The sequence below is a fragment of the Canis aureus genome, chromosome 25 (assembly GCF_053574225.1).
Source record: "Canis aureus isolate CA01 chromosome 25, VMU_Caureus_v.1.0, whole genome shotgun sequence".
Taxonomy (NCBI): domain Eukaryota; kingdom Metazoa; phylum Chordata; class Mammalia; order Carnivora; family Canidae; genus Canis; species Canis aureus.
This window is the reverse complement of record NC_135635.1, coordinates 43536415-43548846: the sequence shown is the minus strand read 5'-3', so window position 1 is coordinate 43548846 and position 12432 is coordinate 43536415. Positions and strand designations below refer to the sequence as shown.

The 12432-nt window shown below is 40.5% G+C and overlaps 1 protein-coding gene across 2 annotated transcripts in view; it reads right to left on the bottom strand.

Annotated features, from left to right (window-relative positions):
• The window catches only part of CCDC77 (coiled-coil domain containing 77), a 32515-nt gene extending 20747 nt beyond the window's left edge, over positions 1-11768 (bottom strand). Inside the window, exons 1-4 of one of the 2 annotated variants that reach the window (XM_077871552.1) lie at positions 11687-11768; positions 8516-8570; positions 4751-4804; positions 780-1023 (exon numbers count right to left, since the gene is read on the bottom strand). In XM_077871552.1, coding sequence (XP_077727678.1) covers positions 780-1023; positions 4751-4788 — 282 coding nt within the window. In that variant the 5' untranslated portion in view covers positions 4789-4804; positions 8516-8570; positions 11687-11768. Of the gene's footprint in view, positions 1-779; positions 1024-4750; positions 4805-8515; positions 8571-10794; positions 10814-11686 lie in introns of those variants that run through there. The other variant, XM_077871551.1, reaches the window with a different exon arrangement.
• Between the last annotated feature and the right edge of the window lie 664 nt (positions 11769-12432).

Here is a 12432-nt window from a genome sequence, read left to right as displayed (position 1 = left end):
AACTGAACTATCAGTATCTTATAACAACTGTGTATCTGAGCTACAGAGGTAAGAATGAAGTTAAAAGAAGTCAGGTATAAGGGGTGAAAGAACCAGAAGTATAAAAGAGACCAAGTCATAAGAGTTTAAGATTTAAGAGGTACAGTAGTTGAGGGGAGATTTTGATCCAGTGAGGGCCCAAAGGGTGGATAGGGAGCTAGGCTGCAGGAGAAAGGAATAAAATAATATTAATAATAAAATAAAAAATTAATAAAATAGAATTAAAAAAGAATTTTTAAAATAAAATATTTGCTTATGGGGGATCCCTGGGTGGCTCGGCGGTTTGGCACCTGCCTTCGTCCCAGGGCATGATCCTGGAGTCCCGGGATCAGGTCCCGCATCGGGCTTCCTGCATGGAGCCTGCTTCTCCCTCTGCCTGTGTCTTTGCCTCTGTGTGTGTGTGTCTCTCATGAATAAATAAATAAAATCTTTAAAAAAAAAATCTGCTTGGGATCCCTGGGTGGCGCAGCGGTTTGGCGCCTGCCTTTGGCCCAGGGCGCGATCCTGGAGACCTGGGATCGAATCCCACATCAGGCTCCCGGTGCATGGAGCCTGCTTCTCCCTCTGCCTGCGTCTCTGCCTCTCTCTCTCTCTCTCTCTCTGTGACTATCATAAATAAATAAATAAATAAAAAATTTGAAAAAAAAAAAAATCTGCTTATGATACGAGCTGGCACTTCTCTCAGGAATGAACAGACTCAATCAGAATCCTAAAAGGGTACAGTGCATCATCCCTTTCACCTGTGCTTCACAAGCTTCTTTATAGAGCTCCAGTTTCTTCAACAGGTCTTCATTTTCTGCCTCACACTCAGCCATCTTCTTTTGGTAATATTCCAGAAGCTCCTGAGAAGGGCAGAGGACAGCCAGACGATCTTCCGTGGAAGGCAAAGGAGTTGACTCCACTGAATCCAAGAATGACATTCTCTTCCACTTGGTAGGACCACTAAAGCCACAGGTAACATCCTGTTTGGAAACAGGTGTCGGCCTATGTGAAATCAGAAAGGATATATTCATTTAACTACACGAACATTTATGAGGCATTATAATTTTTTTAAAGGATTTTACTAATTTGACAGACAGAGAGAGGGAGAGCACAACAGGAGGAGAGGGAGAGGGAAAAGTAGATTCCCCGCTGAGCAGGGAGTCCAATATGGAACTTGATCCCAGGACCCTGGGACCCTGAAAAAAGGCAGACGCCTAACCGGCTGAGCCACCCAGGTGCCCTGATGAAACATCGTAATTTCTCAAATAAAAAAGGAGTTTATGTTCTTGAAGCGCTATATAATTAAGGTGCTCATAAACCTTCAAAGTTTAATGTTCCAGGTTAGTGAATAATTTTATGAACTGGTTTCCAAATATTAAAGGCTTAAAGCTAGATTCAATAGAGGTTAGAGAGTAAAAAGATTTAAAAAATGAACTACTACCCAAGTGAGACCAGGTAATAACAAAATTTATTTTTTATTTTTATTTTTTTTAATAACAAAATTTAATACTATTAAGACGCACAGCAGAACACTATAAACTGCTGGTGGAGTCTAACTTGACACAACAGAGAGTACATTGGCAGAATCTAGTAAGATTGCATTCCTCTTGTCCTAGAGAAACTCATTCACATACATACAAGGTGACATGTGAAAATGCTTATAGCAACATTACTTGTAGTAACAAAAATGGTAAACCTTCCAGCCATCTACTCAATAGGATAATGGATAAATTGTGGTATATTCATATAAATGGAACCTTATTCAAAGTCATTAGAAACTATGGATTAGAGATACCCAAATATGAATGAGTCATCCTAACAATATCAAACGGAAAAATGTATGTAGATACATATATTGAAGATATTCCCATTTATTTAAGATTTGAACTTGCCAAATGAAACTGTTTTTAGGAACAGGTATTATAAGTGGCAAAATAATTGAGAAAAGAAACGACAAAGATTCAGGATTAGAAAATATAGCCTAGTTACCACGCAATCACATTAGCATCAGAGAGGCATTTGAATTACACAGACCAAGATTAGACAAGATCAAAGGCTAATCAAAGGCTAGGTAAGAAGTTCTGTTTGTTTCGCTTTTGGCAAACAAGAGCCTTCAGCTAAAACAATGCAAGTCAGTAAACAAAACTCCCTTCAATTTACAACACAACAAAATAGACAGCAGTGTGGAGAAACTTTCTACTGTAAGCCCAGAGCTGTAGTTAACAAAGGTGATGGTCACTCAGCACCTTTAATAAATGAGTGTGTATAGCAGAGATAGTATAATTTACTTTCAGCTAGCATGAAGGAAAAAACCCTAGTATTTTCTCCATCACTAAAAGCTCTTGACAGAAATGCTCTTTTTTACCTAATGTTTCATATCTTCAAAAGGAGTTGCCTTGTAACAACTGTGGAAAATATATCAGTAGATGAACTAAGAAGTACTCCTGATATTTTGCAGGGGAGAGTTGTGGTGATGAGGATGTGTCCATCGTGGTGGAAGTTGGTTGTAGAATTAGAAGTTCCCTCTTTGCACGCTGGCTGTTTCCTCTAATCCAGGATCCACAGGCACTATACCAGGCCCACTCAAACTGCCTGGATTCAGGTGTTAACATTTAATATGTCCTAGTTTTATTATTATTTTTTAATAATAAATTTATTTTTTATTGGTGTTCAATTTGCCAACATACAGAATAACACCCAGTGCTCATCCCGTCAAGTGCCCCCCTCAGTGCCCATCACCCATTCACCCCCACCCCCACCCTCCTCCCCTTCCACCACCCCTAGTTCGTTTCCCAGAGTTAGGAGTCTTTATGTTCTGTCTCCCTTTCTGATATTTCCTACCCATTTCTTCTCCCTTCCCTTCTATTCCCTTTCACTATTATTTATATTCCCCAAATGAATGAGAACATATGTTTGTCCTTCTCCGATTGACTTACTTCACTCAGCATCATACCCTCCAGTTCCATCCACGTTGAAGCAAATGGTGGGTATTTGTCATTTCTTTTTTTTTTTTTTTTTGTATTTGTCATTTTTTTTCATTTTTTTTTTCTGTATTTGTCATTTCTAGTGGCTGAGTAATATTCCATTGTATACATAAACCACATCTTCCTTATCCATTCATCTTTCGATGGACACCGAGGCTCCTTCCACAGTTTGGCTATTGTGGACATTGCTGCTATAAACATCGGGGTGCAGGTGTCCTGGCGTTTCATTGCATCTGTATCTTTGGGGTAAATCCCCAACAGTGCAATTGCTGGGTCGTAGGGCAGGTCTATTTTTAACTCTTTAAGGAACCTCCACACAGCTTTCCAGAGTGGCTGCACCAGTTCACATTCCCACCAACAGTGCAAGAGAGTTCCCCTTTCTCCGCATCCTCTCCAACATTTGTTGTTTCCTGCCTTGTTAATTTTCCCCATTCTTACTGGTGTGAGGTGGTATCTCATTGTGGTTTTGATTTGTATTTCCCTGATGGCAAGGGATGCAGAGCATTTTCTCATGTGCATGTTGGCCATGTCTATGTCTTCCTCTGTGAGATTTCTGTTCATGTCTTTTGCCCATTTCATGAGTGGATTGTTTGTTTCTTTGGTGTTGAGTTTAATAAGTTCTTTATAGATCTTGGAAACTAGCCCTTTATCTGATAGGACATTTGCAAATATCTTCTCCCATTCTGTAGGTTGTCTTTTAGTTTTGTTGACTGTATCCTTTGCTGTGCAGAAGCTTCTTATCTTGGGATCCCTGGGTGGCTCAGCGGTTTGGTGCCTGCCTTTGGCCCAGGGCGTGATCCTGGAGACTCGGGATCAAGTCCCACATCGGGCTCCCTGCGTGGGGCCTGCTTCTCTGTCTGTGTCTCTGCCTCTCTCTCTCTCTGTGTACTCATGAATGAATAAATAAAATCTTTAAAAAAAAAAAAAAAAGCTTCTTATCTTGATGAAGTCCCAATAGTTCATTTTTGCTTTTGTTTCTTTTGCCTTCGTGGATGTATCTTGCAAGAAGTTACTGTGGCCAAGTTCAAAAAGGGTGTTGCCTGTGTTCTCCTCTAGGATTTTGATGGAATCTTGTCTCACATTTAGATCTTTCATCCATTTTGAGTTTATCTTTGTGTCTGGTGCAAGAGAGTGGTCTAGTTTCATTCTTCTGCATGTGGATGTCCAATTTTCCCAGCACCATTTATTGCAGCGACTGTCTTTCTTCCAGTGGATAGTCTTTCCTCCTTTATCGAATATTAGTTGACCATAAAGTTGAGGGTCCACTTCTAGATTCTCTATTCTGTTCCACTGATCTATGTGTCTGTTTTTGTGCCAGTACCACACTGCCTTGATTTATGTCCTAGTTTTAAATCTAAATTCCACATAATAAAAATAGAAAAATGAGATCTAATATAGTTCAAGTCCAGGGTTTGGAAACCTACTTCTAAAACCTTTCTAAAAAAAGTAAATAAATAAAAACTTTCTAGTGGGACGCCTGGGTGGCTCAATGGTTAAGCAGCTGCCTTTGGCTCAAGTCATGATCCCAGGGTCCTGGGATTGAGTCCCACATCGGGATCCCCGCAGGGAGCTGGCTTCTCCCTCTGCCGATGTCTCTGCCTGTCTTTCTGTGTCTCTCATGAATAAATAAAATCTTTAAAAATAATAAAATAAAATAAAACCTTTCTAGTTCTTAAGCTAACTCATACTTAACGGCAACAGACGTCTTTATTCTTCAACAACTTGAATATAAGCAAATGTCTTACCTTCTGCAGACAGGGGTACGCACTGGGGTAAAATTCATGCTGTCCTTTTCACACCTGTCAAATACACAAAAATTCAGAATGAGGGGTCAGGAACAGACAAAAACAGTACAGGATACACAGACTAGTTTTCTTTCCACCATCACCAGATGTACATTTTGGTGAGAAAGTGATGCTCTAAAACGCAGGATTCTTTACAGTACTTCCAAATCATAAAAATCTATGACTTTTCAATTTTTATAAGGCATTCATCATTACTATTTTTATATAAAACCCTAATGGCATCTGATGTTTGGATGGATATGCACACACAAAAGAAAAGCCTCCTTAACATGAAGGTTGTCTGCAACAAGGCAAAACTATTTTACAATCCTTTGGCTGAAACTGGAGGAAGATGAAGAAAAGTTTCTAACAAGTAAATGACAGCAAATGAAGATTAAGGTAGAGGGCCAATTATGCTAAATTTAAATTAAATACAAAGCCACGGACATTTTACCTTTATTTAGTGTGCTTTACCTATTGTTTCATCTTAGAGAAAGGAAAAATTACTTACAAACTTTATAATTTATAAGGTCCACTTACAATCTCTATTCCAATTGCTAACATAGAGCTTGGGTGCCTCTACTTGAATAATCTTATCACAAAAATTTTCATGAAGATAACCCCACAGTCAGGGAGGGAATAGGTGAGAAGGGGAGAAGTGGAAAGGGGGAAAGAAAAGAAGAAGGGGAGAAACAAGGAAGGAGAGGGGGAGGGACGGAAGGGAACGTTTATTAGCTTTAGGGAAAGCTGGCTTATCAAGCATGCTGTCAAGCCATTCTGAGATTAAGCATGATGAGGTACTATTAAAAGCATGCTCTTGGGATCCCTGGGTGGCGCAGCGGTTTGGCGCCTGCCTTTGGTCCAGGGCGCGATCCTGGAGACCCGGGATCGAATCCCACGTCGGGCTCCCGGTGCATGGAGCCTGCTTCTCCCTCTGCCTGTGTCTCTGCCTCTCTCTCTCTCTCTGTGACTATCATAAATAAATAAAAATTAAAAAAAAAAAAAAAGAATTAAAAAAAAATAAATAAAAGCATGCTCTTAAAAAAAAAAAAAAAGCATGCTCTTTTAATTGGTTTTAGTTTGTTTGTAATCTTCAGTCCTTTGGAGAAGAATTTTGTGAACAAGAGTGAAAAGAGAAAATCATTCTTGTTAATTCTATATACCATTTCCCCTACTCAGAATCCGAGAGTGCCTCTGCTCCTCCTTGAAACCTTTCATCATTTGGCTTCTAGGATACCACGTGTTCCTGCTCTTCTTTTTTCCTCACTGATCATTAATTTTCGGTCACTGCTAGTTCTTCCTCCTCTTTATCTATACTTATTGCCTTGGTGACTGCATAAAGTGTCTGTTTTAGTTAGGGACGCTTAGGTGGCTCAGTGGTTGACTGTCTGCCTTCAGCTCAGGTCACGATCCTGGGATCCAGTCTCACATCAGGCTCCCTGATCAGCAGGGAGTCTGCTTCTTCCTCTCCTTCTGCCCCACCCCCTTAGTCTTGTTCCCTCTCTCCCTAATAAAAATCTTAAAAAGAAAAATAAAGGGGATCCCTGGGTGGCGCAGCGGTTTGGCGCCTGCCTTTGGCCCAGGGTGCGATCCTGGAGACCCGGGATCAAATCCCGCGTCGGGCTCCCGGTGCATGGAGCCTGCTTCTCCCTCTGCCTGTGTCTCTGCCTCTCTCTCTCTCTGTGCAACTATCATAAATAAATAAAAATTAAAAAAAAAAAAAAAAGAAAAAGAAAGTATCAGTCTTAATTAAACATCTCGTACACTCTAATGGTTTTCAAAGTCCTATTTCCAGTGCTAATCCTGCCCTCCACTCCACTCATACCTCTCTCATTGCCTTTCCATATCTCCACTTGGATATTTTATAGGTCCCTCAAGCTTAACAAGTCCAAAACCAAGTTCCTGATACATACCTACCACAAAAACCTGTTCTCTCAGAATTCTACATTCCAGTAATTACTACCTCAATCTTGCCAGTTGTTTATGACCAAAAAAACTTAACTGGAGAAACTTTACTCTTCTTACATGCTATACTCAATCTGTGAGCAAAGCCTATTGGCTCTACCATCAAAATACCTAGAATCTGACAATTATTCATGCCAATACTTCCCTAGTCAACCCACTATAATATCTTGCTTGGAAGACTAGGATAGCCTCTTTAACTGGTCTCTTTGCTTCTAATCTCAAGTCCAAGCCCTGCAGTCTACCTTCACCCAGCAGTTACAGTGATTATTTATTTAAGGATTGTATTTATTTATTTGAGAGAGAGCTAGCAAGAGAGAACATGAGCAGGGGGGAGAGGGAAAAGAAGGCTCCCCACTGAGCAGAAAGCCCACTGTGGGGTTGAAGGCAGATGCTTAACCGAATGAGCCACCCAGGCACCCCTAGAGGGATTATTTAAAATGTTAAGTTAAGGGTAGCCCAGGTGGCTCAGCGGTTTAGTACTGCCTTCAGCCCAGGGCATGATTCTGGAGACCTGGGATCGAGTCCCATGTCCAGCCCCCTGCATGGAGCCTGCTTCTCCCTCTGCCTGTGTTTCTGCCCCCCTTTCTCTCTCTCCCTGTGTCTCTCATAAATAAGTAAAATCTTTAAAAAAATAAATAAAATAAAATGTTAAGTCAAAACACAAAACTCCTCTGCTCAAAAGCCTCTGAGACTTTTTTTTAGTCAGAGAGCCAATGTCTTTAAAATGGCTTCCAAGGGGATCCCTGGGTGGCGCAGCGGTTTGGCGCCTGCCTTTGGCCCAGGGCGCGATCCTGGAGACCCGGGATCGAGTCCCACGTTGGGCTCCCGGTGCATGGAGCCTGCTTCTCCCTCTGCCTATGTCTCTGCCTCTCTCTCTCTCTCTGTGACTATCATAAATTTAAAAAAAAATTAAAAAATAAAAAATAAAAAAAATAAAATAAAATAAAATGGCTTCCAAGGTCCTACATGATCCAGCTACCCCAGGACCTCTGTGACTCCACCTAAGACTCTCCCACTTCAGCATTGGCCTCTGCTGTTCCTTAAACATACCAGACAAACTTTTACTTCAGATTTCAAACTTCTACTTTATGATGTTCTTTTCCCATTTATCTATGTATGGCTTGCTCCTTCTCCTTGAGGGTTCTAGTGTTACTTTCTTAATGAAGTCTTTCCTGACCATCTGGCATTCCCTTACCCACCTTCTCTGCTTTTATCACCCTCTGATGTATTTATTTATTAACTCCCCACGCTGGAACATGGAAACTCACTAAGTGCAGGCATTTTTTTAACCTATTGCTTTCACTGATATATCCCCAGTGACTACAATAGTGCCTGGTTCAGTAGATGTTCAATCAATTTTTTAAAAAATCCTCAAAAAAAAAAAAATCCTCAATATGGGGGATCCCTGGGTGGCTCAGAGGTTTAGTGCCTGCCTTTGGCCAGGGGCATGATCCTGGAGTCCCGGGATCAAGTCCCGCGTCGGGCTCCCTGCATGGAGCCTGCTTCTCCCCCTCTGCCTGTGTCTCTGCCTCTCTCTCTCTCTCTCTATCATGAATAAATAAAAAATTTTAAAAAAATCCTCAATATGAATCTGAAAGTCTGCTCAATATCTTTTTCTTTGACTGATCAGTCTATCCAATTTAGCTAGAAAATCAGTTTCTGCTTCTATCATTCCATTAGCTTTCTTCTGCTGACCAACCCTTCAAATATACCATCTCTTTCTCACACTCCTTTAAAAAGATTATTCTCCTTCAAACTCACCTCCTTCCACAAAACTTCTTCAAATTGGGCAAATTTGTCCCTTGTAAAAAATAACCTAGAAAATAAAAATAGTAAATTGGGTTGGTATAGTAAGATTACAGGCAATATTTTTTAACAGCTTTATTGAGATATAATCCACATTCCATATAACTCATTCAAAGTGTACAATTCAAAGATTTTAGTATATTCAGATATGTGCAACCATTACAACTATAGAACATTTCCATCATTTCAAAAAATCCTATATCCTTTAGCCATCACCCCTGTGCTCCACCTCCCCCCAAGCCCTAAGCAATCTCTTTTCTATTTCTATAGATCTTCCTATTTTGGACTTCCATATAAATGATATTTCACAGTATGTGGTCTTTTATGGCTGGCTATGACAGGTTTCCTTCACTTAGCATGTTTTCAAGGTTCATCCATGTTATACTATGTATTAGTTCTTCATTCCTTTATATGGCCAAGTAACATTTCATTTTATGAGTACAGTATGACATTTTAAAGATGAATGTTCTAAACTGCTCTAAAACTATTTAAGAGTAACTTGGGACTTGTTTCAAAATAATTTTTTGAGTCGTTTTGTTTGTTTTCTTAAGTAACCTCTATGCCCAATGTGGGGCTCAAACTCAAGACCCCAAGATCAAGAACTGCATGCTCAGGACACTAGCTAGCTCAGTCAGTTGGGCGGCCGACTCTCAGTTTCAGCTCAGGTCATGATCTCGGGGTCCTGGGATTGAGCCCTGTGTTGGACTCCATGCTTAGTAGGCAGCCTGCTTAAAAATTCTCTCTCCCTCCGCCCCTTCCACCACTGGCGTACATGCTATCTCTAATAAATAAATGAATAAATCTTTAAAAAAAAAAGTTGCATGCTCTATCAATTGAGCCAGCCAGGTGCCACAGAATAACAATATCTCTGGAACTTTAAAAGAGCCTTTCAAACAACCTGTAACCTCTCTTCTTCCTCGTAGTGACTGTCCTCACTCCTCTCTCCTATGACTACTGCACATCTACAAAAAGTAGTCTACATTCACATCTCATTTAGTTTTTTAATGTCTCACAATCTGACTTCTCCTACATCTGGAAGGCAGCTATTCTCACCACTATCCCAATGTCTACAACATCTGAACTGAAGTTGGTCAGCAGACAACCAAATGAATAAATTCAACTACTTTCTTGGTTTCCCATCCTCCATCCAACAAGTCACTCCTTGATTTGTATGCTTAATTTGACAGTGTTGATCACTTTAAAAAATATTGTAGTTCAGAGCTTGGGCTCTGAAATCAAAACAGACTTGGGTTTGAGTCAAACCTCTGTCCCTTATTAGCTGTGTGAAAAGGCAAGATATTTCACCTCTCTATACTGCAGTTATTAAAAGATGGAGAGAATAGCATATATCATAAGTAGGTGTAAGGGTTAAAGGAAATAATGAATAAAAGACCTGAGCACAGTTTCTGACACATAAGTGTTCAAATGAAGATTACCATTATTTTTACTGATAATTTTCCTCTCTTGGTTCAAAAAGTTGTCTTCAACTTTTCCTACTTCCTCTACCCATTGGAACATTATTATTTCCACTGCTTTTACGAGTACCTCTATTATCTAAAACACTATCTGGCACAGAGTAATAACTACTTACTGAACAAATAAATGACATCTTTCAATATCCTAGCTTGAATTTCCAATTACAGAACCTACATGTTCCATTGGAGCTTAAAATATCTAACTCAAAAAAAGTCTAACTTAAAACACCGCTCAAGTCACCTAATTTTTAGCCCTTCAAAGCTACTTCAGCATCTTCCAAGCAACGCGGACTTTAAAAATTTATTTTTTTTTTTCGGACTTTAAAAATTTAAATTCATCATTCCATACTCCTTCTCTTGACCCTCATCCAATCATATGAAAATCCTGTATACTCTATTTGGGAATAACCATGTTAATTCAAGATTTCCATATCTTCTTACCCACCCTACTACAAGGGCTTAACTATTCTATCTACCCCTTATCTCCCATGGACCATATTCTTAGAAGTCATAAAATTCATCAGTGGCTCCTAATAGCCTAATGCATTAAATCTAATTAAACCTAGACATCATGAAGTTCTAAGGTCCAAACCTACTTCTCCTAATTTCCCTCTACTCTCCTAAATCAACCCCAGATGCAGATAATTTCTTGCCTCCATGCCCTTGTTGGTGAGCTTCCCCTCAGCTAGAACATAACTCTCTCCACTGTCATAATTTTACTTAGTGGAACCCAGTCAGTACCTGAAAACTCAATACTACCTCCTTCATCTCTTTGCTGAGTTCTTTCCATCCAAATTGATCTACCAAAATGATCTAACTGCAAAAGAACCGCAAATGTAATTCTCTAAAAGTTAACATAACAGGGGCATCCCGGGTGGCTCAGAGGTTTGGCGCCTGCCTTCGGCCCAGGGCGTGATCCTGGAGACCCGGGATCAAGTCCCACGTCGGGCTCCCTGCATGGAGCCTGCTTCTCCCTCTGCCTATGTCTCTGCCTCTCTCTCTCTCTGTCTCTCCTGAATAAATAAAATCTTAAAAAAAATAAAAGTTAACAGGCGTTAACAAAGAACAGAGTTCTTTGTTGCTGTCATTTCTCTCACGATAGGTATGTTCCCTGCAGATAAACGGGCTTTATTCATCACTGTATCCCCCAAAAGAACAATGCCTTTGTTTATAGATAAGTTAATGGGTTTCAGGTAGCTTCTTCTATTCCTCTACCTCTGTGATATCTTCGTTTAGGGTTGTTGCTGTTTTAATACAGCCTTACATCTCCTTACAGCATACCTTGATTAGCACTTTGACATTCACTTTATTTACCCCCACAACAACTTTGCTAAGTATTTTTATTATTCCTTAATTCTACAAATAAGGGAACTGAGGGCTTGGACTATCTTGGGATGAGGGAATACTGGAACGCATTTCCAGGACCATCAAATTCTATATTCCTTTTTACATTTCATCCCGTTTGCTGCCTCCCTCATCGCCACGGCTCCCAGGTCCTCCAATACCCCAAAACCTTCCACTTTGTCTATTCTTTCTTCCGGTACCCGCACTGACTTCTCCCTCATTAGGGTTTTGTTTGTTTGTTTTTTGTTTTTAGTCCAAGGCCCCATTCCCTAACCCCTGCACCCTAAACCCAAAACTCTATACTCACGCCACACTAAGCCTCCGAGTCAGAAACCCCCAACCGAAAAACAAAACTTAAATCCGGTAGCGTCGCGGCGCCACTGAGCGTGCACGAATCCGTCCAATCGCCCACAAGTTTACATGGCCCTTTGGACGGCGCACCAATAAGAAGGCTATTCACACATTCCCCGCCTTTCCTTGCTTTGCGTCTAACTGCGCAGAGATCGCCGGGAAATGTAGTTTTACTTCCACACACTGCTTCCGGGAGGAGAATGTAAACCGATTGCAATCCAGCCGGTCCCAGTACCGGCGGTATGGTGTTCGGGGTCAGAACGCACTAGTTTTGGGCACCCCCAGTTTAAGCTTGCTCAACTGCTTTGTTTTCACGAAAAATTATGCAGAAACGCGATGCATAATTATGGAATGGGTCGCAAGATTACTATGTGTTCCTTGTATCAAGGTGAAGATTATAAGAGAGTTTCTCCTTCAATGACCTGGTGGCCTACAGTCAAGATAGGACCTGTGGTTCAATTTCTACAATCAGAGGATTATGTATATAAATGCTACTATTTTTGTTAGTAGATACTACTTCCTTTTCCTGAAAGATGTGAAAAACTGGCTTTAATCATATTAAACTAGTGCAAAACTCAATTGCAGTCTCATTTTCCAGACCAGTAGGGGGAAAGGCACTTCAGTCTCAGAGCTGCAGCTACTGCTATGGAAAAGCTGGGAAAAAAAAAAAAAAAAAAGAAAAGCTGGGACTTCTCACTGGTG